Genomic DNA, 27,224 nt, shown 5'->3' with positions numbered 1-27,224 from the left:
AGTAGTAGGGGCAGTAGTAATTATACGACAGCAAAATTACTTATTCGACATTAGAGTAAAATTCTTCCCCAATTTTTTTATTCCCTCCAATTTTTTTCTCGGTGGCACAACTTGCGCCATTCATCTCTCCTGTGGGCGGCCCTTCTCTCTTAAAACGAACCAACTTTTCCTTTCCTTTCATACGGCTACTTGCGCGGTACTTCATTCATCGAGTATCGAAGCAGGGGGTACGGGGGTTCACCCCGGAAAATTTTTGAAAATTAGCTTGTCAAAATCGTGTTTTAATGCTATTCCGACAGTAAAATTGCTAGTTCGAAAGTAGAGTAAAATCCCCCCCAAAATTTTTCTCAATGGCGCAGCTTGCGCCATACATCCCCCCTGTGGGCGGCCCTGATCATAACATCACATTACATTTGGTCCGGTTGCTATTAGAACCTTGTCCTCTGCATTCTGTACAAACTCCACACGTCCATTAGGAAAAATATAAATTCAAAATGAAATGCTGTTATTAACTACTGAAATTCATGTACAAAGCTTAAGCTTTTGAAAAAAAAAAATATTAGGTATTCTCAAACGATAAAGAATTGTCTACATTCGATCGTCAAGTTTTAAATATATTACTTTCCTTTTCTTGTGAGTAATTTCTCTGCATTTCCATTATTCTAAAATATGAAAATTAAATATAGCATCTTCCTTCAGTAAATATAGTAGTGTAAGCTGAATACTTTTAAGCAATAGTAAATGGAACACTGAATCTTCTCTTCTTGCAGCTGGTAAAATTAGTTCAGCTCAGATCAAGTTCATGATCTATTGACAGAAGTGCTAAACGATTTAGTTTCTCTTGACTCCATTCCAATGCCACTAGTAAAAGGTGGTCACATTTAAATAAAATCTAATTATTGTTTTTATACTAATTTGAGAATACTGAATCGAATTAAAGTATTTCTCAACATACCTGTCCATAGGGTCACGAGAAAAATAACTTCAAGCTTGGTCTCTTCGAAGCAATGCTTATGCCAATTGTGAAAGTGTCTACGCTTCAATACATTTCTAATTTCATTTTCCATACTAATTTGACCATTCTGAACCCAAAGAAACTATTTTTAAATATAGAGGGTGTCTCAAAAGTTCCCTGACATAGGTTAACTTTGTTATTATCAGAGTTACAAAATGTAAGACGGGAAACTGTCTCCAAATATGATGTTTTCAATCTAAAGTGAAGGAATTGTTTAAATCGGACGAGCCGTATGGGCTGTACACTCTTTATGTGCCCAATGTTAAATGAGAACGCAACGTTGCCATTCACCTTAACCCACAACATACCTGAATCAAGTTACTGTTTTTTAAGCTAAGATGTCGATGGCCAGCCCCCATTTCAAACAGTAATTTCATTCACTTATGTTGTAGGTCCAGGTAAATGGCAACGTCGCATTTTCACTTGACATTGGGCGCATAAAGTGTGTATAGCCGAAACGGTTCGTCCAATTAAAAAAAAAAATCCTTACTTTAGATTGAAAACATCCTATTTGGAGATGGTTTTTCCTCTTATATTTTGTTGTAACTCTGATAATAACAGTTACCTTACGTCAGGGACTTTTGAGACACCCTGTATCTATGTCATCACGAGAAAAATGACCTTAAAGTTGAGCTCATTGATCTGAAATAGTTTCTGATTTAAGTATAATTTATTACACTCGCTCTCATTTGAAACAGTCACTAGCAAGGTAAATGAAAATTCTGAGTGCAGTGCAAAGCTGAGGAAACAAAAATATTGAAACTTCAATTTATAAATTTCATTGAGGACAAAAATGAAAACCCTTTATTTTCTGCGACTTAGTGAGATGCGAGAAAGTAGCTACATATATACTGAATTCTACATTTCATTTTCTTTGACAAGATTACCATTCAGATCATCAGAATTGGTTACGATTAATTTTTTGATTGCTCACTAGCTCCCAAAATGTTTATCCTGAAAATGAAATCAAAAGTTGCACAAATATTCCTCATTTCTGCATAAAGGGAATCCGAGAAACGATCTTGTGTATGATTGCATTGTATATATCCTTTCCTTTTTACTTTTAGAGTGCCTCAAATGTCAGATTTCTTTTTAGCTTTGCTTAAGTATTCAGATCAGGGGCGTCTTTTGCAGTAGGAGGATTAGTGAATTTTCCCCAGAGTTTGAGAAACATGCTGTTTAATAAATTGTATACTAATAAAGAATATGAAACTCTTATGTCGCTGAACGTCATATCTCCATGTTTCTTGTAACCGTTTTCTCCAACAATAAAATGAAGAGAATAGTAGAGTTCCCGTTACGCTTTTCTTCGGTTTTGCCGCTAACACAAGAAATATTCAGTCGATATTATTATGATTAAGCAGCACTTTTTTTTTTTTTATAAATGGAGCATTTTGCTGACTAATATTAAGAATAATTAATATTATTAGCTGAACCTGCACTCTCTATATAGCGCATCATTCACATATGACCATGAATCTTCCTATTATTTCCCACAACATCTGTACATGACTCTTTACACACGCAAGTGAAGGACGTTTTGATAACAATCGACAAGGGGTACCTAAAGGGGAGATTTCTTCCTATTATTTTTTTCAATATCTCGTACCGTTTGAAAGATATGAGCGTACTTCCGGTTGGAGTTTCTAATGCATGTATAATCAGTGTTTTGTTTCTTCTTGCATGCAGTATATAATAAGCAAATACATTACACACACAATAAATTAATAATGTCAGTGATATATATGTTGTTCATTGAGCAAAACACCCCAAACAATAAAGATTCATCTTGGACTGGAGGAATGGTTATCCTTCGGTTTTCGTTATCATTTGAGCATGAACCGAACGCCTGAGAGATATGCAACCCTTATATACAAACATGTTGTGTTGGAATGCATAGCCCGTAGGATATGATGCTTAACGGTATTACTTCCAGTGTAACCTTAAAAGTGTAATAAAAAAATTATAACCTCGTTTTTTTATATTCAATCAGAAGTGGACAATCTACACAAAATTTGGAATCCATCAGTGAAAACAGCATGTTTCTAGCACTTGTGGTTTTCGAGATCTCATTGTCGAAAGGACTGGCACAAACATATAAACATAGTATTTTAATATACAGACTAGCTGAGCTTGCACTTTCTACACAGCGCGTCATTCACGTATGATCATGAATCTCCTTGTTATTCCTCACATCTGTGCATGTCCCTTTACACACACAAGTGCTAGACGTCTTATAAAAATCAGCAGGGAATACCGTAAAGGGGAGATTTTTTTCGATTATTTCTTCAATATTTTGCACGGTTTGCAAGATTTGAACCTACTTCCGGTTGGAGTTTCTAATTTATGTATGATCAATGCTTTCTTTCTTCTTGCATGCAGTATGTAATAGGGAAATACATATGGTGTTCATTGGCCAAAACAACCCAAACAATCAAGATTCATCTTAGACTGGAGAAATGGTTATCCTTCGTTTTTCATTATAATTTGGCCATGAAACAAACGCCGGAGAGATATAGAACCCCTGTATACAATCATGTTGTGTTGGAATGTATAATTCATAGGATATGAAACTTTTCTTAAATTTCAACACTTCCTGTTTACCCCTTAAAAATGTAATACAGAAATAGGGCCTAACGGCCATATTTTTTAAAAATATTCAATTAGAACTGGACAGTCTCTTCAAAATTTGGAATCGACCAGTGAAAACGGTAGGCTTCTAGCAATTGTGGTTTCTGAGATCTTAATGTCGAAAGGATTGGAGACAAACATATAAACTATTCTTTGGAGACAAACATATAAACCTATCACTTTAATATATAGACAAGCTGAATCTGCGCTCTCTACACAGCGCATCATTCACATATAAGCATGAATCTCCTTGTTATATCTCACATCTGTACATGTCCCTTTGCAGAAACAAGTGAAAGACGTCTTAATAAAAATTGGCAAGAGATACCATAAAGGGGATTTTTTTTTTTTTTATTTTTCAATATCTCGCACCGTTGGCAAGATTTGAGCCTACTTCCGGTTGGACTTTTTAATTCATGTATGATCAGTGTTTTCGTTCTTCTTGCATGCAGTATGTAATAAGCAAATACATTACACACACAATTAATTATACTTTCAGTGACATATGGTGTTAATTGGGCAAAACACTCCAAGCAATAAAGATTCAACTTAGAGTGGAGAAATAGTTATCCTTCATTTTTCATTATCATTTGGCCATGAATCAAACGCCTGAGAGGTATGCAACCACCGTATACAATTATGTGGTGTAGAAATGTATAATACTTACGATTTTCTTTTTTAATTTCAACACTTTCAGTGTACCCCTAAGAATGTAATAAAGAAATAATGGCCATGTTTTTTAAATATTCAATTAGAACTGGACAATCCACACAAAATTTGCAATCGATCACTGAAAACGTCATCTTTCTAGAGCCTGCAGTTACCGAGATCTAATTGTCGAAAGTATTGGCCACAAACATATAAACGCCCACAAACGTATAGTTTAAAAGAACTCCAAAGATGGTAAAAATTCATTTGTATTGATTTTGGAAAAGGCTTATTAAAATACAAAGGCTTTGAACAATAATTTTAAAAAGTAAACTTTTTTACGAAAAAGAGGTGTACTTAAATAATTTATTTAAAGTACAGATAGTTTAAAATATTTGTTTCTGTTAAACGTGAAATCAGAAATAACCGTAAATCGAAGGTTTGAAATCACAACTTTATTGGTTGGAGCTCAGGCGCTTTTGTTACTATTGTAGCATTTTAATAGATAGATTGTATGTTATTGGTTGATTTTATCTGGTATATTAAATTATTTCCATGTTAAGAAAATTCTAAGTATCAGAAGTACAGTATGTTAATTTGTTTCAATTTTTCTTTATAATACGTATATTTTCTGGTGCGTAATTACGATCTATTCTCCTACATGTATATAAATAAATTAAATGTCATGGGAACATATAACAAAAGAGAACGAATAAACAAAGAAATGAATAAGATAATAACTCACGTAAAGTTATATGACTTGACCTTGAAAATATTTCTAATACATGGTCACAGTAGGTCATTACCAGTGCAGAGCGTTTGTAAATGCGGCATTGAACCTTCAGTCACAAATGCATACACCGCGGAGCAAATGTAGATTTTTTTTTCCTGAAACCTTTGCCCTCAACGTTCATAGTATGTAACGATAACAGTGGGAAATGAATCCTAGCTGAAGATCTTGAGCGTTTATTTCTATAATCGCTCAACTAAACGGGTTACAACTTCTGTTATCTTTGCTCTATATTATTAATGTAGGTTAAGACACTACCAGTAAAGTTAATACTTGTGCAGTAGTGCTTGAGTAGGTATGTATAAATCCATTTTGCTTATTGTTTTATTTATTTAATTACTTCTTTTTTAAATTTAGTGACTTTAGAATAGATGAGTGAAGTGATTTTGTCATTTCTGGTGACAACAAAAATGGAAGGTTCTTCACTTGCAGTTGCGGTATCAAACAGTATGACTGTTAGGTAAAGGAAGAAGCAAAGAAAAAGGCATAAGACAGTATGAACTATAAGTATTCTCACGTAATGCCTTTCCTCACCTTTATCTTCATTTATTTGCTTATTTGTTAAAGACTGTTGTTTAGAAACTTTAGACAAAGAATTCTTTCTTTCAGTTTAATTTTTATAAGAAAAACAAGAAACATAACCATTTCAATTTCCATATGTGCAGTGGCGCAACCGGCTATGAGCTCCGGGGGTCCAGGCCCCCTCAGAAACTAACCTGCCTATCTTATATAGCATCGCTGTAGACAAATTTTGCTCAAATTAACAAAAAAAAGTCATTATTGATTGTCATTTGTCCAGTATCTTTAAAACTATTCAAACTCTTACACGGGAAGGTTCTACAAGTTGTCGCTCAAACCTGATTGCCACATATCACATCAGGTAGGGCATCATAAGAAATGATGATGAGCAAAATTTAAGGTGTTATGGACCAGAAGGATAGGAGTTACGGGGCTTCAAAATTTGAATATACAAGGAATTATATCATGGAATTATCTACGTTTAAAGTAAAGATCTTGAAAACTCTTAACCAATCAAAACAAAAGTTGCACAATATAATGAGAACAAAATGTCCTATCTAAAGCCATAAACAGTGTTGCCATAGGTGAAGCAGTGTTGCCAACTCAGCATTAAAATATTTTGTTTGAAATAGCACCATGTACAATTGTGCACAGATTTAAAATGCACTATTATCACTAAACATAACAGCGAAGTATAGTAGTAAAGTGTTGCACATTGTTGGAGCTACGTGTGATGAAAATGTTCAATGGAGAAGTCCGATACATGTCGACAGGTCTTAATAAAGGAATGCATTAGTAAAAGGTGAGGGTTTTGCACTATATTTCAGTAGCCTCGGGTGAATAAGCAGACAACTCGCGAAAACAAAATGATACAGGTGAGGAAAGAAACGTGTTTTCTAATTCTGTAAACTGGTTCTCCAGATTATCTTATCAATATTCGGAAGAATAATTTCTTGGTTTATGTCTTTCGTGTTAAGGGACATGTTCTTTTACTTCCTCTCCTACACACCATATGATTATATTTGTACACTGTAATATTACCATATTCACATTATTATCTTATTACTATCTCATTTCGTTTTTATTCGGCTCTGATATCCGTGTGGTATAGAAGACTAGACAACCGACATATTAGAAATCGCGAGTTCCAATCCCGCTTCGAATATATTTTTGTTGTACTTTTTGCCTTATATTACATTGTTATCTTTATCTTTGATAGAGGTTCGGATCCCACATTACACTATAGGTCCCGTCCTATATGGCTTCGGAGCTGACACAGGACGTAAAAATAGCATTCGTTTTTCAAATGCATCATTATTTTGTGACACTGGTGACATTTTTCTATGTTATACTATCCGTGTTATGCATTTAAACTAAATTCATAGTATGAGATCCAGATTCCTTTATTACCATCTCTTACCACATATCGGACTTCTTCATTGTACATTTTCAGAACACGTAGCTCCAACAGTGTGCAACCCTGTATCACTACACTTCACTGTTATGTTTAGTGATAATAATACATTTTAAACCTGTGTACACTTGTATATGGTGCTATTTCAAACAAAATAGTTTTGTGCTCAGTTGGCAACACTGTTTTACCTATGGCTACACTGTCTGTGGTTTTCGATAGGACAATCTGTTCTCATTATATTGTGTAACTTTTGTTTTCATTGCTTTAATGGTTTTCAAGATATTTACTTTAAACGTACATAGTTATATGATATAATTCTTTGGATTTTCAAATTTTGAATCCCCGGAGCTCCTATCCTTCTGATCCATAGCACCGTATATTTTGCTCATTTTCATTTCTGATGATGTTCTACTAGATGTGCTATGTACCAATCAGATTTGAGCGACAACTTATGAAACTTTCCGGTGTCAAACACACACGCACTGTGCGCGAAGAATGCTTTTAGTCTGCATTGAAGCATGAGACGTCAGATCCGAAATATCGTCTTGCAATACTTTTCCAAATAACAGGACTAGCAAAGAAGGCAACGGGATTAAATATCAAACTACAAATATGGTATACTTTTCAAATTGTGAATTAATTGTGGAATATTGTACTGAATAACTTTAGTGATCATTTAATAGGGTATAATTTCATTGATTAACCAGAATGTGCTATGTATGAAGTTCTTAATCTGTCGCAGTTTATGTGTCAAATGATAACTTTTTAATCTTTCTTACATAATTTTGTGAAGTTACGTACAGCAACAATATGAAATGAAATTTTTGAGTTTTACGTCCCACGGTTATGCCGGTTAGGCTAAAGGAGACGGTGATGATGCGTAATGAATGAAATGGTGGAATGAAGAAAGTGGGAGGAAGCGGAGAACCCCGAGAAAACCCACGCACACGGTGTTTGTCCACCACAAAGTTCACTTGGCGAGAGCAGGGTTTGAACCCGAGACCCCTAGCACCAGAGGTGAACGCTCTACCACTGAGCCACCGCGGCCCCATACAGGAACAATAATTGAAATTGATGGTTTATATGTTGTTCATAATATTGTACCATTTAACTGTATTTTCATAGCTGTTGAAGTATTTGATCTTGGAAAGCATCTGTACCTGTGTCATAGTGTTTGAAAATTTCAATTAGTTCACGGCTACATTTAAAAGTCCGTCGTTATAAATTGTAAAGTATATTTTTTGAATGTTTTATTCATTAGTATTGCAAAGTTTGTAATGAAGGAACAAACATAAAATAGATCAATGTATAAATGAATATTCAATTAAGTCAAAGCACCAAACAAAAGGAAAAATCCAGTGAAAACCCTAAATTAATTTCTTAGAGTAATAAATGTTAGTAAAGAGTGCGTAATCACATGCAAAAATAAAGATGTACAAAATAATAATTAGAGTGCAAACTTTAAAAATTGTAACCGTTAATAATAGCGAATTTGTGAATTTGAATTTTTATTTTAAGGCCTTTTTAGCATGTTCATAATCGGGATATCTAAATTTCTTGCAATGAGGAGAATTTACATCTTCAATTTTATCCATATCAGATGCTGTAGCATGTGTTTGCACACTACTGTTCTAGGTAGTTTTGTCCCCTCCTGAAATAGAAACCTGGTTGTGCCACTGCATATGTAGCACATTTCTTTGGAACCCACCAATAGAGATACTCACGAGTGAACATTTTAGACTGTCTTGTCTCGAAAAGGTCTTGTGAGAGTGATTTTCTGTCTCTAAAAATGTATTTATTTCTATTGAAAGAGTTCTGTCTCTGGTCATGAAAATTCTGTCACATCTCGTCTCGTGAGCAACCACACGCCACGGGAAATAAATGATTCCGGAAGTACGTCACTCAGTGGTTTATTCAATTCTAATATTTTAGGAAATACAAGAGTGAATATGAAGGACCCTGATCCTACAATAATAACTATACATGTTTTGTGTGATTTTTTCTTAAATATTTAATTATGAAATCGTGCAAATATATTTTTTTTCTGCATGTTTAATTTATGTTACATAGTAATCTCAATTCTGCAAATAGGGGCACAGTGTCTCAGTATTAAAGCACTTGCTTCTGGTTCATGGAATTCTTGGTTCGATACCTGGCTAAGTAAGTTTGTGGTGGACAATATCGTGGCCCTGAGTTTTCTCGGGGTACTCCAGTTTCCTCCCACTTTCTCATTCCATCAATTCTTATATCATCATTCACTTGCTTTAATTATCGTTTTCCTTAGCCTAAAAGGCATATAAGCGTGTGACGTGAAACTAGAAGATTTCATTTCATTTCATTTTTTCAATTGTGAAAACGTCAGACTCAACACCTTGAGTTTTTAAACAGCGAATGGGGAACACATGACGAGCTTTCTTCAGAACTTCTTTTCCCTGAGTTCCAAAGCCATGTATTACATTCAGTGGTCACGAAATTTGTGGGTCATGATCAGGAAGACCCAGATGCACTTAGCCTCATGGCACACTGGACACGGTGAGCAGGACACACCCGTAACCCGGCGACTCGGACTGATTCATGACCCGGAGTGACCCCAGTTGATTCAATTTGACCTGGAGACAATCAAACACCTCTCTATATATGGGTAGTCTATGTGAGCCTGCTAATGTATCCTAAAACACGATTTTCTCCTCTCTCTCTCTCTGTGTCTCCTCACTAAATCTCGAATTTTCTTTTTCTATTGTATGTTTCTGTCTGTCAAACCATTGCACTGAAATATAACTACAAGGTTTATCATAGTGTAAACAGAAAATATAAGTTACATGTTTTACTTATGACAGATTGTCAAAGTTTAATAGTTTTAATTTATTATTATTATTATTATTATTATTATTATTATTATTATTATTATTATTATTATTATTATTATTATTATTATTATTATTAGTGGTAGTAGTAGTAGTATTAACATGTGTCTAGTTTGTGTTTAAAAAGCACTGTATTATATGTTATGTATGGCAAGACATATAAACACGAAATTATTATTGAAATGTTCAAGACATGTTACCTTACCTTGATTCACAAGTGTTACAGAGAATGAAAAAAATAAAGGTGGGACATGTGGCTCAGTGGTAGAGCGTTTACCTCTTGTGCGTGGAGTCTCTTGTTCGATCCTCGGCCAGGTAACTTTGTGATGGACAACATCGTGTCCGTGGGTTCTGTTTGGATACTCCTGTTTCCTCCTAGATTCTCATTCTACTAATTGCCCCATCATTATTTACTAGCTTTATCATCGTCTCCCTTAGCCTAACAGGTTTAGTCGTGTGACGTTAAACTAAAAAAAAAAACTTTTGGAAAACAAATGGATGTCCCAGATCGAATAATGAATATCGTAAATCCATTATAAAATTCTTTAGTTATGTTCCATTATTGATTACGTTGGGTCTGTCCACGTCATACTGGGTCAGCGTCAGACCGGGTTTGAGAAGCGAGACCCAGACTTAGATGAACCCAACAAAAGTTGTGACCTGATCCATTCTATCACTTCGGTACTTCCGCAACAATTTTTATAGAGGTAGTTGGTGAGTACTTCAAATTATATTCCCGTAGCCAAACTGCGTATATAAAAATGGTTGCGTGAGTACCGCGTGATTTTGAAACATAGATATTTTGATAGGGCACATGTTAGTTCCTAAGTGAAGTCTTCACCCGACTATGGTAGGTCCCATAATTTTGGACCAATGGACCTTTAAAGTTAATTTTTTTTATGTTTTCGGCAGCCTTTAACTCCGTAAGGAAGCATTTGTGCACCCACTTTGATCTATACTTTTGTTTTATCTTAGTCTCAAGAATCACCTCCCAAGCGTTGTCGGAAACACTCTGTATATTTCTCAACCTATTATCGTAAGGTTCATCCACCCGTTGTGAAATGATACCTAGCGCTACCTGGGTAAATAAAGGCAGTCCAAGCATGCTTCTGACTCAATTTAGTGCCGAAAATAAGTAGAACTATGTGAGCCATTACTTTCACACAGCCGGTGAGTCCATTAGAACTGTCACGCATGAGTCCGTCCTTTATTTTTCACATGTCAAGTTGAAAGTATTAAATAGTCAAGCAAGAAAAAAATAGTACAGCACTGGTATAGTTTCCAGATTATTTCTCATGATACAGCGGAATAGTTATTGATTTTAGTTTATTTTCAATTTAGCCTCTCTCTCAGCAGCGAGGCTATATGAAAGGCTTCGGAATAGTTGTAATAAGTTCTCCGTCCTGGAACATTTTTTCCTGAGAAGAATAGAAACTCCAGGAGTAACATGAACGGATATAAGTTATACGCATTGATTGATTCGGAGTTTTGGAATCTAGCATCTCTTTTCAGTACCATGGTTATATCCGAACCACCGTAAAGCTTCGAAGTTTCCAAGGTTCTCCCACATGAAATCGAATCCGGAACTTCCTGCAGCAAAACAATTGTGCTAGTCACTTGTTCAAAGGAAAGACTTAATAATAATAATAATGATAATAATAATAATAATAATAATAATAATAATAATAATAATAATAATAATAATAATAATAATAATAATAATAATAATAATAATGTATGACAAGTGTGCCTCTTACAGAATATTAAGATTTAACGGTATTCTTTCGCTCATTACAGAAAATACAAGAAATTATATATATATACAGGGTGTTTCAGATAAATCGTCCAGTGCTTATAAATCCGAAACGGCTGAGAATAAAAAGATGAAACAAAAAGTGAGATAGGAAAATGTCATAGGGCGCATCACATGGTGTTGTTGTGGTGACTCCCAGGGCCTTCCTTCAAGGGGGCCCAGGGGCCAACTTCAAATTTTCAAATAGGAACACGTATTGAATCATACCTCATTCAATAGTACTTGAAAAACGAAACAACTTTTGTAAGAAACAATTTTCGATTTGGGCCACCGTTTTTAAATGGCCGCAAAAAGTGGGTCCTATATCAGATAAAACGTCCAGTGCTTATAAATCCGAAATGGCTGAGAATAAAAAGATGAAACAAAAAGTGAGATAGAAAAATGTCATAGGGCGCATCACATGCTTTTGTCGTGGTGACCCACAGGGCCCTCCTTCAAGGGGGCCCAGGGGCCAACTTCAAATTTTCAAATGGGAACATGTATTGAATCATACCTCATTCAATAGTCCTTGAAATACGAAACAACTTTTGTAGGAAACAATTTTCGATTTGGGCCACCGTTTTCAAAATGGCCGCAAAAAGTCCTGTATCAGTTTGAAGTTGGCACCTGGGGTCCCTTCACGGAGTTTCTTGAGGGTCACCACAACAATGCCACTTGATATGCGTTATCATCGTTTCTATCTCAGTTTTTGTTTCATCTCTCTATCCTCAGACGTTTCTGATTTAGATCAATAAGCACTGGACGTTTTATCTGAAACACCCTATATATATATATATATATACATATATATATATATATATATATATATATATATATATATATATATATATATATATATATATATATATATATATATATATATATATATATATATATTTCGGGAAAACCGGGTATTTGTGAACACTGGGGTAATGCTGAACACCAAGTTAGCACGCAAGGAAACTTGTTAGAAAACAGACGATTTTGCTGCATGCTAGCGGATAGACCTGGAAAAGTGTAGCATAAATTTGATGACAGTCAGTTGAGTGGATTACCAGGAAGAAGACGTTTTGTTGTTTTTGTCGATTAACTTATAACGTTGATTCAACAATCTGGACAAGGTAAATTGACTCTTATGTTATCTATATTGTTACAGATAAGGCTCTATATTCCCCTATATTTGAGCATTAGTTCTTTGTAATCTTACTATAGCCTGTATGCAATCAACAATTAGTTTCAACTTTAACAATAAAATGGTGTCTCATGGAGAAATGCCATACAGAACTGTTGCCATTACCCCGGAGTGTTCGGGATTGACCCATGGTGTGAAATAAATTATCAAAAAATTTTAAATAGTTTTCTTTTATTGAAAAGTAATAAGTTAATGAAATTAGTTCGGGAAATAGATCATGTCCTGGTAATAAGCGTTATTACCTTTATTAATTAGAATAGTTTGCTATATTTGCTATTTTAGGCCATTAGTAGCCTATTTCATTATTCTATAGTCAGTAACCCTATTTTAGTTATCTGATCCGTGATCAAAGGCTGAATTTTTTTCTATGTGTAATTCACAGAGTGCTTTACAAATTTGTTTAGCCTAGTAGAGTCCATTAGCAGTTAGCCAATTTTGTTCAGCCTATTAACCGCATTTGAACATTGACTAATAACGAATACCGTCTTGGAAGCACAAACAAAATTATATCTGTGATTTCTACAATTCCAAATAATGTTTTCATTTTAATGAATATTTTACTTAATGTACTATTATTTCTGAATTTGTTTCATAAGAGTACATTTTGTTTAGCCCATTACCTATTAGCTTTCTTTTGTAATAGTTTCAAAGATGATGAGATCTGGTCCATTTCTCATTAACTTATGTTTGTAGTTATAATTCTTATTAAAGCTTTAAATACTAAATTACGGTATAATTTTAATGTATTTTAATGCATTTTGCTGTTTTCGTAAAGGAAAGTTTAAAGTAAACACTATGTTCGGGATTACCTTGACTACTAGGGCAATCCCAAACATAGGTACACTTTTAAAACATCTCACTGATTTGTTGGAAATATTACTTTTGACTTTCCTCTGCACTTTAGTAAACAGGAAAAACTCCAAGCTTTCTATAGACAAGAAATCTTAATTTTATCTCTAAGAATAAACTAGTTATTTATAATCTAATCTTAAGTGTTCGTGAATACCCCGGTCTCCCCTGGATCGCTAAAATTTTCCGGAATCGAAAATTTCACATTCCAGATTTCGGAAAAATTTCGAAATTCGGAAAAATTCTGGAACTTTTCCGACATCTGAATTTTTCTGAATTCCGGAATATTTCCGAATTCCTGATAGTACAAATTCCAGAATTGACCATCCCTAATATCTATCTATCTATCTATCTATCTATAGACTTCTTTTCCGGCGGGAGCTCCTGTGGTTTGGATTGCACCTTAATCAGTAGGTTTCGTCTCATATAGCTTCGCTGCAGAAAGGGACGTTAAAACTCACAGTGAACTCAACTTCATTAATATCTTTTGCAGTACATAATTAGAAATGGAATTATTGTATTTAGAAATTTTATGTAATATAGTTTCAGCGAAAAAGGAACGTTTAAAAGGGTAACTTAGTTAAGCAAATATAATTTAAAGCATATTATAATGTAAAATCACTATTGAACAAATCTTTCCGTATGTTGCGCAGACACTCCTAGTGATTTAGCGTGTTTTTCACTCGATAATTAGAAATTCCTTGACACGTGGTCGAACTACCTCACACGTGTACACTGCCCTTGCTCGAAGCACCGAAGAAAAGATGCGTAGCACGCCAGACGAAACTGCTCAATATCAGAACTGGTTTAGCCCGCTTTATGCCTATTGTAAAAAACACTTTATTTCGATGCTATTATACAAAGTACGCATTTTTCTAATAGGTGGTATACATAATAAATTCGTATACTGCAGTAGTTCATGAAATGTTAGTAGCCCCGAGGGCTTAAGTTTAGAGTTGCCCCTCCAGTCTGAAGGTGCCCTTGGACTTTGCAACATACAAAAAACAGTGCTCAAAGTATTAAAAATTTTTACATTTCACTTGACTTCAGTAGTCCGTGGGCTTCACAAAAATTTAAAAGGTTTTCTTCATTATTCTTGCGCATCCGTTACACCTGTTCGCCATATTTTACAAGCACCATGTGCTGAAACTTTCCGCGAATGCTTCCGCATCCGGCAAATAGTACTAACTTCCACATATCTTTTCTCGCATTAAACATAACTATCCTGCCGAACTTACATTCCTAAACATCAAATAAAAACTTCAAATTATCCTTTCTTACCTCATTTCTCTTGTAAATTTTCCTGATTTTTATAAAAAGCGGAGGGGTAACTAAACTTAACCCGACCCGAGTGCATTCTCCTATTAAGAATTCACAGATAATTGCTGATATTAATATTGGTGAATTTGTGTCATTGCGTGTAATTTTAACCCCAAAACACAGAAGAAAATTAGATTGTCGTCTTTGTTCAAACGTATGTTATCATTTAGTATAATTTATCTTATCAAGCCAAGATTTCTGTGTCTTTATGTTAAATCAGTCAGACGGGAAATTTTTACAAGGAAACCAAAGGTAAAAAAAAAAAAAAAGGTTGGCCTATATATATATATATATATATATATATATATATATATATATATATATATATATATATATATATATATATATATATATATGTTATGTAAACATTACCAAGAACAATGGTTAATTTTACAAAAATCTTGAAATGTCATGAATCAAATTGTGAATCCTTCTCTTTGCGTTTCTCATAATCTGGTTCAAACTGAACTTGTTTTAGATGCACTGAGCACTGTGTTAGTTTGAATGTATTGATTCTCAGAAATGAAGTTAAATTAGTCAGATTAGAAAATTTTAACCGGAATATAGGTGGCCGCGTCCGGTCCATGAACCATAGTTTGCACAACACTATATTAAACAATGCACAAATTTGGATCGAATGGGCTCTAAATAGTGTAAATATTTTTTGTGAGCTAGAATTCCATATTATGGTCGCGTATGTTTGAGATGTATAATCTTCTTAAAAATCTTGGCATCTACCTTGCTCTAGAGATCACATTCTTTCAATTGTGTGTACACAATTCTAGTACATTGACTTAAAGTGAAAGTTTCAATTGGTCAATGAAACGGTATTTGGTTGATTTAATTCCAATTGTGATTAAGAGTACAACCCTTTTCAAATCGAGTTGAGTGGCTCGGTTTTCCTGAACAATACTATACATGTGGAGCATATAGAGTTTTAATCACACTAATGCTCTTGAATTTATCTTTAGGCCTCAGTAGAAATACAAAATTCCTGTAAAGGCTGTAGTGTCTCAGAGGTAAAGTAATCAAATCTTTCGCGTGGGGTAGGTCTCTGGTTCGATTCCTGCTCCTGCCAAGTGAGCTTTGGGTTGACAAACACCGGATGCTTGGGTTTCCTTGGGATTACTACGTTTCCTCGCACTTTCTTCATTCCAGTATTATTATCCGCCTGATTATGAGCAGCACTTGTATCCTCGATGCATAACGTGGGACCGAAACATCTAAATGAATGCATTTAAAAAATCTGTAATGAAAAATTAATTTATACACTGTAAAAAATCGTTGTGTTATTTCAACAACATGCCTATGTGCGAACGCGATTGTGTTAAAACATAACACAAACAAGTGGTTAGAACAACTCACTCTCCATTTGGAGTTGTGTGTCAAATACTGGTAGTTGAAATGACACACAGCCTGTGTGTTAAATTAACACAAGTGTAGAATCTTCGGTGTTGTTTTCTGCGTGATTGCCAAATATGTTGGGCATCTAATTATAAAGGCTTATGAATTGAAGCTACAGACAAACACAGTAGAAAGAAAAACTTAAAGAAATCCAAGTATACGCAAAATTTCAAAATGCAAACCGCGCGATGTGTTTTCAATTAATTTACATAATGTTTCTGAAGAAACCCTAACACCATAAGATGTGCTAGGCATGTGCCATTTAGGTGTTCTAAATTCATCTCCCACATTTGATGCAATTATTGCTTCTTTTTCTAAGCGATTGTGTACTAGAAGCAACAAACGCATCAACTTTATTAGATGGCATCTGGTGCCGATCATTTGAAAGTGAATATGGAAGAACTATAAAATAAAGTAAATAGACAGTCGTCATTTTGTTATAAAATTAGGTCTACATCGCGAGCAGATTTTATCTTATCCCGAATGGTTATCGCCGAATATATGCGGCTTAAAGGAGCACTCTGATTACCAAATTCAAAAGACCTCAACAATTTATCCCTCTACAAGCGCCGATTTCTTCATCGCCTCCGTGGCCAAGTCGGAAGAGCACACGGCTAGTAATTGAAAGGTTGTTGGTTCGTGTCCTCCCGCCACTGGAGTACATTTTATACTTGTTTAAAGTGTTTTTTAAGACTCAGCATAATGTAAACACATTACGCATATAGGTGATTTAACATATTTTGGGGGAGTAATTTTGTGGTTCATTAACGCTTACGGCACGGCTCAACACCAGTTGTGTGTTAAAGACGTAACACCCCCCCTGAGTTAAAATTGAGTTAAATTAATACAACCATTTTTTACTGTGTATTATAAACGTGATAGTGACTATGTTTGTCATTTAATAACTGTTGAAGCGCGAGCCCGATCTCGATCAAATTTTCAACATAGATGAGGTTCGGATCTGGGATAGTATGTTACTTTGATGGTGCGCTTAGGGGAGAGGGAGGGATATATATATATAATGATCGCAAATGACCGATATTAGTGCAGAATCAATAGTTTACGAAAACGCTGATATTTCCGAAGCCGTTTATATCCAAACTCAGCCTCCACTGCCCTTTATGTCCAAAATAAAATTTATTCTGCCCGTGCGAAGAAAGAATATTCTGCTAGCAAATACATAAATAAATAAAAGAACAATAGAATAAGAATATTTTTTTGGTTAATTAGACGTCAGGCTTTCATCCGGAACTTCCAAGTTTGAAGGAGCAAAACTGATGTCCTCCTTTGTAAGAAAGCTGGACGCCTTTCGTCCTTTTATGGCTTAAAAATAATTATAGAAATTGAGGATTATAATATGAATAAACTCTACTAAAAGTGTTTGGTTAAAGAAGATACGAAAGAAAGTTATAACAAATTAAGGAAAATATAGCAATTTCTTTAAGAAAGTTCTCCTCCTACAAATGAAAAAAAAAGAAAAGAAAAGAAAAAAACTGCAACATAATTACAAGTGAATGAAGTTACTGTCTTTTACGCTAACGTGTTGATAGCCATCCACCATTTCAAATATACTCCATTCACTTTATGTTGGGGATCCAGGTAAATGGCAACGTTGCATTTTCATTCAACATTGTGAGCATAACGAGTGTACAGCCCAAACGGCTCGTCCGCTTAAAAAAAAAAAAATCCTTCACTTTAGATTGAAAACATCATATTTGGAGATGGTTTCTGCTCTTACATTTTGTTGTAGCTGTGATAATAACAGAGTTACCTTATGTCAGAGGACTTTTGAGACACCCTGTACAAATTATGGTTAAGGTGATGATCATGATTGTATTGAATTTGAAACATAATAGTATGCTAGCATCTGAAATATAGCAATTTTTTAAGTGACAAAGTTGTAATCTAAGCAGCTTTAAACTGACAGCGAGTAGCTGCCACTAAAACTGTTTTCTTTTGGCGAATCACAACCATCTAGATATTTCTCTCTGTTATATTTCTTCTTTAAAAAAAAAAAGATTTAATGAAAAAGAGTTAGTGAACATAAACTTGTACAGACAATCTCGGAACATTTTAGTGATGAAGAGGCAAAAGGATTAACCCCGATAACCCTAGCTGAAGTAGTGAAACACGTACGAGAATAATTACGTATAAATCACAGTCCGTAATCATTGTCGTGGTGTCCGCAGAACATGTCAATGTTTTATCGGTTTTTTAGTTTAATGTCTCACGATTATCCGCCGCGGCTACAGGGGACAGTGATGATGATGGTGGAATAACAAAAACGAAAAAGCGGAAGGACACACGCATACAATATTTATTCACTACACAACCTAGGTAGCAGAAACTGGAATCGAATGAGGGATTCCACACGCCAGAGGTAAGTGCTCTATTACTGTTCCACGACGGCCTCTGGTATATTGCTTATGTAGGCATATACGATTGGAGGTAAAGGGTTACCACAGCAGACATGTCCCGCTCGGCCATCAGGGAGCGCCTGGAAAGCAGGACTGTACGGGTTTCCCTGACGAATGGAACGGCAATCTTCAGTGAAATCAGAAAAATGAAATGAAATTTTACGTCCCACGCTTATGCCGGTTAGGCTAAAGGAGACGGTGATGATGAGAGATGAATGAAATGGTGGAATGAAGAAAGTGGGGGAAACGGTAGAACCCCGAGAAAACCCACGCACACGGTGTTTGTCCACCACAAAGTTCACTTGGCGGAAGCAGGGTTTGAACCCGAGACCCCTAGCACCAGAGGTGAACGCTCTACCACTGAGCCACCGCGGCCCCCTCAGTGAAATCAGAATCTTCGTGGCTCACACATAAAGTAAACAATCGACTATTGGAAGTAGATGTACTTTCCAGGATTACCACCGACACTTGCTCATCACCAACAGCATCTTCATTGATTATCAGGAGTGACTCAGAGTCACAGCTGCGTGCATATTCGTAATCACCTGACATTCAGGTATAACGATCAATAAAACATATCTCTAACCTCTACTAGCGCGTCATACAATCACAATCTTATCAATCCTGTCCTCTAACATCATCTGGACAGTTTAACATTGCACCGGACATTCCAGTAGAATAAGACACACTCACAGCCAAATCAACTTAGCATGTTTAGGTAGGTATGTGGCTCCTACGCTGGCCTGCTAGATCTTTGGACTTAAGGTCTATCGAGAACCTGTGGATCGTGACTGCTGACAGCCGGGCCTCTGCAACGACCATCGATGTCAAGGTCTACAGTGTGACAGCAATTCATACCCCAACAGACTTATTCAGCAGTTATACGACCAACAACAGCTGTTTTCTTAGCCGTTTGGGGCGGGTACCCATGCTATTGGCACTCTTTGCTTTTGAGCATACCGTATGAGATGTTTAGGATGTCTTATGGATGCTATGCTGGAATCAGAACCACTTTTTCATAAGCACCAACATTCAACCAGCTTCATGAATTCGTACTGCGTGTTTTTCAATGCGTTTCTGCCAGTATCATTCATCTAACTTTGTTTTTCAACTGATTATTTCAAATTATTGATAACTTAGTACCTCGTGTATTGCTACATTCTAAACAATTCTCGAAATAAAAATTATTTGAAAATGCTAAGTAAACATTTGGATTAGACAAACAGCAGAAGCTCATAGCGGGACCTACTTCGAAGAAGACACCTATTAACTTAATGACGGAACTATTAGCTTAATGCTATTAGTTTATTTATTACGAGCTGTAATTTATTGTTGCAATTTCCTGTTTCTCGAATAGAATATTAAGTGTGTTGATTCTTAAAATTGCTTGTTTCATTTTGTAGTGAGACCCTGACATCGAAACAGAGACCATGTCGACACTTGTGACGATGCTACGACTGGTTGTGATGTTTCCGTTCTATGTGTGGTGTGCTTTGGTGGAAGTACTGAAGGCACGTTTTCTCAAAGTTAAGTACATGAGCGACAAACGGATGGACGGGAAGACCGTTCTCATCACAGGAGGCTCTGCAGGTAGGGGATATTCTTATCTATGTATTTTATATAAACAACAGTATACGCATGGTTTGCATTTAGGAGGAGTTGAGGCTGTCTCGTCTCGAAGTGCATCAGTTTCTGTTAGATTAACTTCTGTATTGTATTGTATCTGAGTCGTTTTGTGTTGTTGGTAACTCTTGAGGAAAGACTTCACTCTTGGTCAGACGACGGACAGCCGACATGAAGCACAATACAGGCAGGAGATTATGAATAACGGATCAAAGGCAGGCAGCACATACTCACATAATCACATGCTAGACAAAGCCTTTTTGAAGATTAGCTCACACTCTCTCCGCATAATCCCCTGCCTCGGCATGACTGGCCTCTTCTCTAGTCAATATGCGGCTAGCCTTAGCAGAACACGTAGCTTAACTGCCTTTATCCTTAAGAGGCTTCATCCCGGTGGAATTAAAATACCGCTAATTTTACAGTAATTATGTGATATCTTCCAATAGATAAAAGATAATCGAAATGTGGAACAAGAGCGCTCTAGACAATATTATTTTGCATGAGGTACCGTTATCACAAGTCACCTAGTGTCTTTTCGTTTTCAGCCGTTTAGAAACGCGAAAATAAATGCCGATTTTCAAAATGACTCGAAATCGAAAGCAGATAAGTGAGTCGTGATAACGGTTTCTCATGTAAAATAATATTTTCTAGGGCGCTCTTGTTCCACATTTCGATTATCTTTTATCTATTGGAAGATATCACATAATTACTGTCAAAATAGCGGTAGTTTAATTTCGCCGGGATGAAGCCTCAAGATTTTCCAAGGGATCCAGTTATTACAGAGACTTTGAGAAACCTTGTCCTACTTTAAAACGATAAAACAAGCAGAAAGAAATCCGCTTGCCTAATAAATTGAAACCGGAATACGCTAAGTTTTTCACCGCAGTATTGAATATCAAAATCGTCAGAAGCATCGAAATTGTTTCTGTATATTATTTATTATATAGTAACCGTACTGTACTTATCCTCAGTGTCATGAATTATCACATTTGCTAGCAATTTTTCAATAAATAATATGGATATAAACGGAAATATTTGCAATTATATTGCTCAATAATATCCTTAATTGTGTTGTCTCACACGTGAAATAAAACCTCTGGTATTGGTTATAGGAGTATTTATTTATTTGTTTTAATTTCCAGGCTTGGGGAAGGAGACGGCGCTGGACTTGGCAAAGAGAGGAGCCAGGGTTATCATCGCCTGTCGTAACATGGAGAAAGGGAGAAGAGCTCAAGGTAAGAGCAAATTATTTAAAAGACCTTCTTCCTTAACTCTTTGATTCACGGTGGGAAGTTGTGCTTATCTCCTTTGTTATTCATTTTTTTCGTCCAACTATTAACTGAAAAATTAAATTAAATTTATTTGGCGTGTTTTGAGATCGTCTACATGTATAATTTTAATGAAAATTTTAAAAAGAATCAAAAGGATTTTTTTTTTTTTTTTTTGGTGCAGCAAGGGATACAAAATAACGCCGGCTCCCGTGCCTTAAAGAGTTAACACAGCCAAATAGAAGCTTTTGTGTACCTCCGCCACTGATTTATGTGGGAACATATTCGTGTATTTTGTTGGAAATGAACGGGATTTATTGGGTTTCTTTCAAGTTTTTTTTTTTTTTTTTTTTTTTAGTTTTGGAAAGTTTACTTCTGTCATGTTTAACATAAATATTTACAGATCAAATTAAATGACAATGGATAACAAATTGATTTACAAAGAATGTTAATAGACTTAAAGAACAAATCAACATTTACTTCGAAACAAAAACATTTCCACATTTAAATGACTAGGATGAAAAATCAAGATGGCGTTCGTTATTAGAGATAAGAATACGTGTTGGCTGGAACACGTGTTGGCTCATACTTACCATGAGCTTCACAGAAATGTCGCATGGGGGTACTTAGTTCACAGGGCAAATTTTGCAGGGCTTTTATTTCGCTATTAAAGCTCTAAGCTGAACTAATGCTAACTTATTTGAATGCTAAGGCAATTAAGAACTTCAACAACTTAGGAAGTAAGCTACAAAGTATCTGCAGTAGAGGACACAAAATAATAATTGTTTTCATAAGGGATTCATTTGAGTGACCAATAATAGTAATGTCGTAAAGTGGACACCCAAAGAGCCTTTCCTAGTAAAGTAGTGAAATCGGCCCTTGATCCAAGTTGGGTCGCTTTGGCACAAAACGTTAGTTTCGACCTAAAACCACCTCCAAAAATTTCGGCCCCCTACCCGCACACCTACCGAATTATCGTATCATACACGCTTAAAATTTAATATTTTTAAATTCTGGTGGGGATGGTTCAAATAATTTGAAAGTTTCACAGATTGTAGATATTATGTAGGTGTAAATGTCAATTTTTAAAATAAAAAAATAGATGCTTATTTTGTTGGTTTTTTATGTGTTGAAAATTTCAAAAAATTTTTTAAAAAATGAAGTCGATACGTCGCTGATTTTTGTTCAAAATGTTATAATACCCTTAGGTACAACATACATTTTTTCAGGATCTCAAAATGATGGCAACATTATCAAAAAATAAAAACTGAAAAAAATGTGTTTTTCACAGTTTTTAATGACTAATTTAGGATCCTCAAAGTCAAAACTTGAAACATTTCTTTGCCAGAGTTCACAATTTTCCTTTCCCTTTTGTCACTAATTTATTTAAAACAGATTCGGAAGTTGTAAACATTCCAATCAACGTAGAGAGCGAGTAAGATTGAATGAATTATTGCAAATTATATGCTGTTTGGTTTTGGTTTGTTCTCATTATCTGAGAATATTTATGTGTACCTCATTGCTTTGTATGTTAAAATAAATAAATATGTATAGTAAATAAGTTTACTCAAACATATATATGTAAAATGAAATCACATTGATATAGCTATAATCCAAATATCGTTTTTCTCTTAAATTAAATGTGTTTTTGTTCCTATTTTTCAATTCTTAAACTTTATTTTTGTACATTAAATCTTTAGTTTGGTGATTCTTGAAGTTATAAGATTCAATTGTATCCAAAATTGCGAATTGTAAAAAACAACTGCAATTATGTATAAAATAGATTTCAAATTGATCTTTTGCAAAAGAAGCATTATAAATAGCAGGCAAACTTGGGCAAAACTTGCAAAACGAGGTTCAGTAGGCCTACCAAAAAAGATGCCACAAGGAGCATTTTAAAGTACTCTTTTTAAATATTAAGTTGGATTCAAAGTTTTGACATTGAGGGTCCTAAGATAGTCAACAATCTGTGAAAAAACAAATTTTTCTAGTTTGACAATGTTTCCATCATTTTCAGATCCTGAAAAACTACATGTTGCACCTATGGGTATTATATAACTTTGAATATATATATATATATATATATATATATATATATATATATATATATATATATATATATATATATATATATATATATATATATATATATACTTTTAGAATCTGAAAGCAATGGCAATATTGCCAAATATTAAAACTGAAAAATGTGCTTTTTCACAGTTTTTTAAAAACATTTTGGGACCCTCAATGTAAAAACTTTGAATTCGACTTAATATTTAAAAAGAGTACTTTGAAACGCTCCTTATAGCATATTTTTGGGTACTGAACCTCGTTTTGCATTTTTCCCCAATGAGGATGTCGTGCTGTGGTAACCAAGTCAGTTACACTATAGTATAGTCTCATAGCCATTGTATCTATCAACCATGACTTTCATATCTATACCGATCAGGCCAATTATTATAACCAATCATGACACTGGAACGAACTGATAAATTTATTGTTCGATTCTGGTAAATGAACTTTCTACTGATCTGCCCAACACTATGTTCCAGATGGCAAACATGTTTAAGCGCTTTCATATTCCTTAATGTCCTTCTTATGGTTGGTAAGATAATTTTGATTTACTTATTTCGCTTTTTTCAAGATATTCAGTTTCACCTTCGCTACTGCTTTTCTCTCATTTCGGCGCCATTCAAAGTTTTCTCTTCCCGAGCTCCTCTCCCTATCATCCATAACAACTTAAATTTTCTTCTCCATTCCTTTTCATTTCTCGATACTGAAAACAGAAAATAATATTTTATTTATGGAAATTACTTTATATTTTAATATGAATATTTGATTCGCTATATTGAACGCCACCTTGAATATTTAGATTTCTGTAGCTTCGTTTAAGAAATGGACTTTATTTTTGAATTCCTCGAACTAGAAAACATAGAAAATGACATCTTGTTTACGGAAATCGCTTTACATTTACAATGTGCATAATATTTGATCCCAAATATTGGACGCCATCTTAAATATTTATATTTCTGTAGCTTCGTTTAAGAAAGGGACTTCATTTCTTAATTCCTTGGCCCAGAAAACAATAAAAAATGAAACCTTATTTACAGAAATCGCTTTACATTTATAATTTGCATATTTGATCCGCCATATTAGACGCCATCTTGAATATTTAAGTTTGCCCAAGGGTGACAAAGTGGCATCAAGCGGTTTCGAAATCCACATGTACTAAACTATCAAAATCAATCATAAAACCTTTGTCATACCACAAAGTTCAGCCGTATTTTTCCCGTTTGGCACTTGGACTATACTCAATCAGTTGAAGTATGTTTGCGTCGGATTTGCCAAATAGACAACTTTATAGACCTATACTTGTCAGATAGGAAGACCTGAGTTTATTATTATTATTATTATTATTATTATTATTATTATTATTATTATTATTATTATTAGTAGTAGTAGTAGTAGTAGTACACTGAGAAAAATCCATTATCCGGACAGCGGTATATTGTACAAATACAAGGATTCGTTATGTTTACTAAGGAAATCTGTACGGAGCGTACTTTATCCATATACTACATAGGTACTGCCTTTTACCCGCTTAGATATTACATCATGTCTCTGCAGGATGTCTGATATCTAACAATCTTCTGTATTTTACATACGTATACGTATGTTAAATACTTCAGCTATACGTTATATACGTCCATCTGTGTGTAAGATCCAGACCGCCTATAGACACTCTTTCTTTCGCCATGGCTGACGTCATTGAACTACCGTCTTTTGCTTGCGAAACGAGGTTGTTTACAAACGGAACAGAAGAGAGGAAGGAAACCTGGGAAGCCTGGGTAAGTACAATAGTTAACTATTACTTTAGTTAAATATTCCCATTAATTATATATTCTTTTAGTGTAACTTGCTTTAATATAGTACTAAGTAAGTAATGTAGTTTATGACTACAATTCTTACTATTGTAACTCGTAAATGATTGAGGAGAATGGAATGGGTGAATCTGAATTTTGAAAAAACTTTGAATATTAATGTTTTGAAACATATTATGTTTCAAGGTAGCAAAATGAATGTTATGTGTTTATTCATTCCGTTTTATATGTGACGATTTATTACTTGGTGCAGATTTACTACAGGACTGCTTAACATAATTGCTAATAAACCGTTTTCAGCGCGGAAATTTCCTTGTGTAGTGAAGATTTAGGATTTAGATTTCTGGGCTTTCGGCATCAATGGCCTTGTTACCCCATCACATATGAGGGATGACTTTCCTCGGCGAGTACACTATCTGGGGAAAGGAAGGGAAGAAAGGATTTGGGAAGGAAGAAAACGGCCTGGGACCTATATGTTAGGTACCACTCCAGCATTTGCCTGCTGTGAATGAGGAAAACCCAAGGAAACCTCATTCAGGATGGCTGGACTTAAAATCTTTTGATACTTTTTCGACCGAGTTCTCCCCCGGGATCGAACCCGGAACCGTTCGCACCGAAGGCGAGAGCGCTAGCGACTACCCTACGCGGGGCCACTTGTGTAGTCTAGAAAACTCATTTTTACTAGGATATTTGCAAAATTTTTTTTTTTTTTTTTTTTTTTTTTTTGCTTTTAGTTTAACGCCCCATGATTGTACATCAATGTAAGAGAGAAGGTGACGATGAGATACATGATAATGGTGGAATCAAGAAAATGTAAGGAAACTGGAAAGTCTTAAGAATAACCACACCTACAGTGTTCACCAAAAGGCTATTTGTCGGGAGCAGGAATCGAACCAGGGACCTAACGCGTCAGAGGTAAGCGCTCTACTACAAAGCTTTCTTTTGTTTAAAGAACTTGTTTACATTGAAATATATATATTTTACGAAGATACTAACATATTTTACAGCCTCACTGAAATTAAAAAAAAAAAAAGTAGTCAGGGAGAGTTTACTTGTCAGATTTTTATTTTTTAATTTAATTTATTTTTATTTTTATTTATTTTTGCTTTGTTATGTTCCCTAGTTAATTAATGTTTGGGTTACTGAAAATTAAAACCTTTTTAGTATTATTGTTATGTCATCACTTTGGAACCAAAAAAGTTAGATTTTTTTTCTTGTGTTTTCATATAGGAAGTTGGTAAGTTTGTGCCTTAGCATTGGTTTGGTTTCTAGAACGTAATTGAAGGTCATGTTGAGTTGAGTCTTGGCGGGTTTAGAGTTCGTGAAGTGTCAGGCACTGCTTGTGCCCCTGTCTTCTGTCTGTGATGTTTCCTGGCTTTGGGCTGTGAGGTATTTATGTTGAGGAGTACCAACGCAGGCCGCGTGATATACAGGTAGCTTCAACAGCTACGAGTGCCAGATGTTCATCTTTCGTTACGGCGTGACTAATGCAGTATAGTACTAGGTTCAAATTCTATGGGTGGTAAAAATGGTCGTGGTGTGGTAAGAAATACAACGTAATTGTTATTAGTTTATTAGTGTTTCTTCATAGTATAGT

At 35.0% G+C, this 27,224-nt stretch overlaps 1 protein-coding gene across 5 annotated transcripts in view; it reads left to right on the top strand.

The window, feature by feature from the left end:
- Nucleotides 1-27,224, top strand: part of LOC145666935 (retinol dehydrogenase 12-like) — a 311,781-nt gene that overhangs the window by 74,893 nt on the left and 209,664 nt on the right. For 4 of the 5 annotated variants that reach the window (XM_081734546.1, XM_081734544.1, XM_081734542.1 and 1 more), the window contains exons 2-3: nt 20,259-20,445; nt 21,621-21,713. In XM_081734546.1, coding sequence (XP_081590672.1) covers nt 20,286-20,445; nt 21,621-21,713 — 253 coding nt within the window. In that variant the 5' untranslated portion in view covers nt 20,259-20,285. Of the gene's footprint in view, nt 1-5,232; nt 5,380-20,258; nt 20,446-21,620; nt 21,714-27,224 lie in introns of those variants that run through there. The other variant, XM_081734543.1, reaches the window with a different exon arrangement.

This window comes from Thermobia domestica, chromosome 12 (assembly GCF_964235325.1).
Source record: "Thermobia domestica chromosome 12, izTheDome1.hap1.1, whole genome shotgun sequence".
NCBI classification, from domain to species: Eukaryota; Metazoa; Arthropoda; class Insecta; order Zygentoma; family Lepismatidae; genus Thermobia; species Thermobia domestica.
This window is presented reverse-complemented; position numbering and strand designations above follow the sequence as displayed.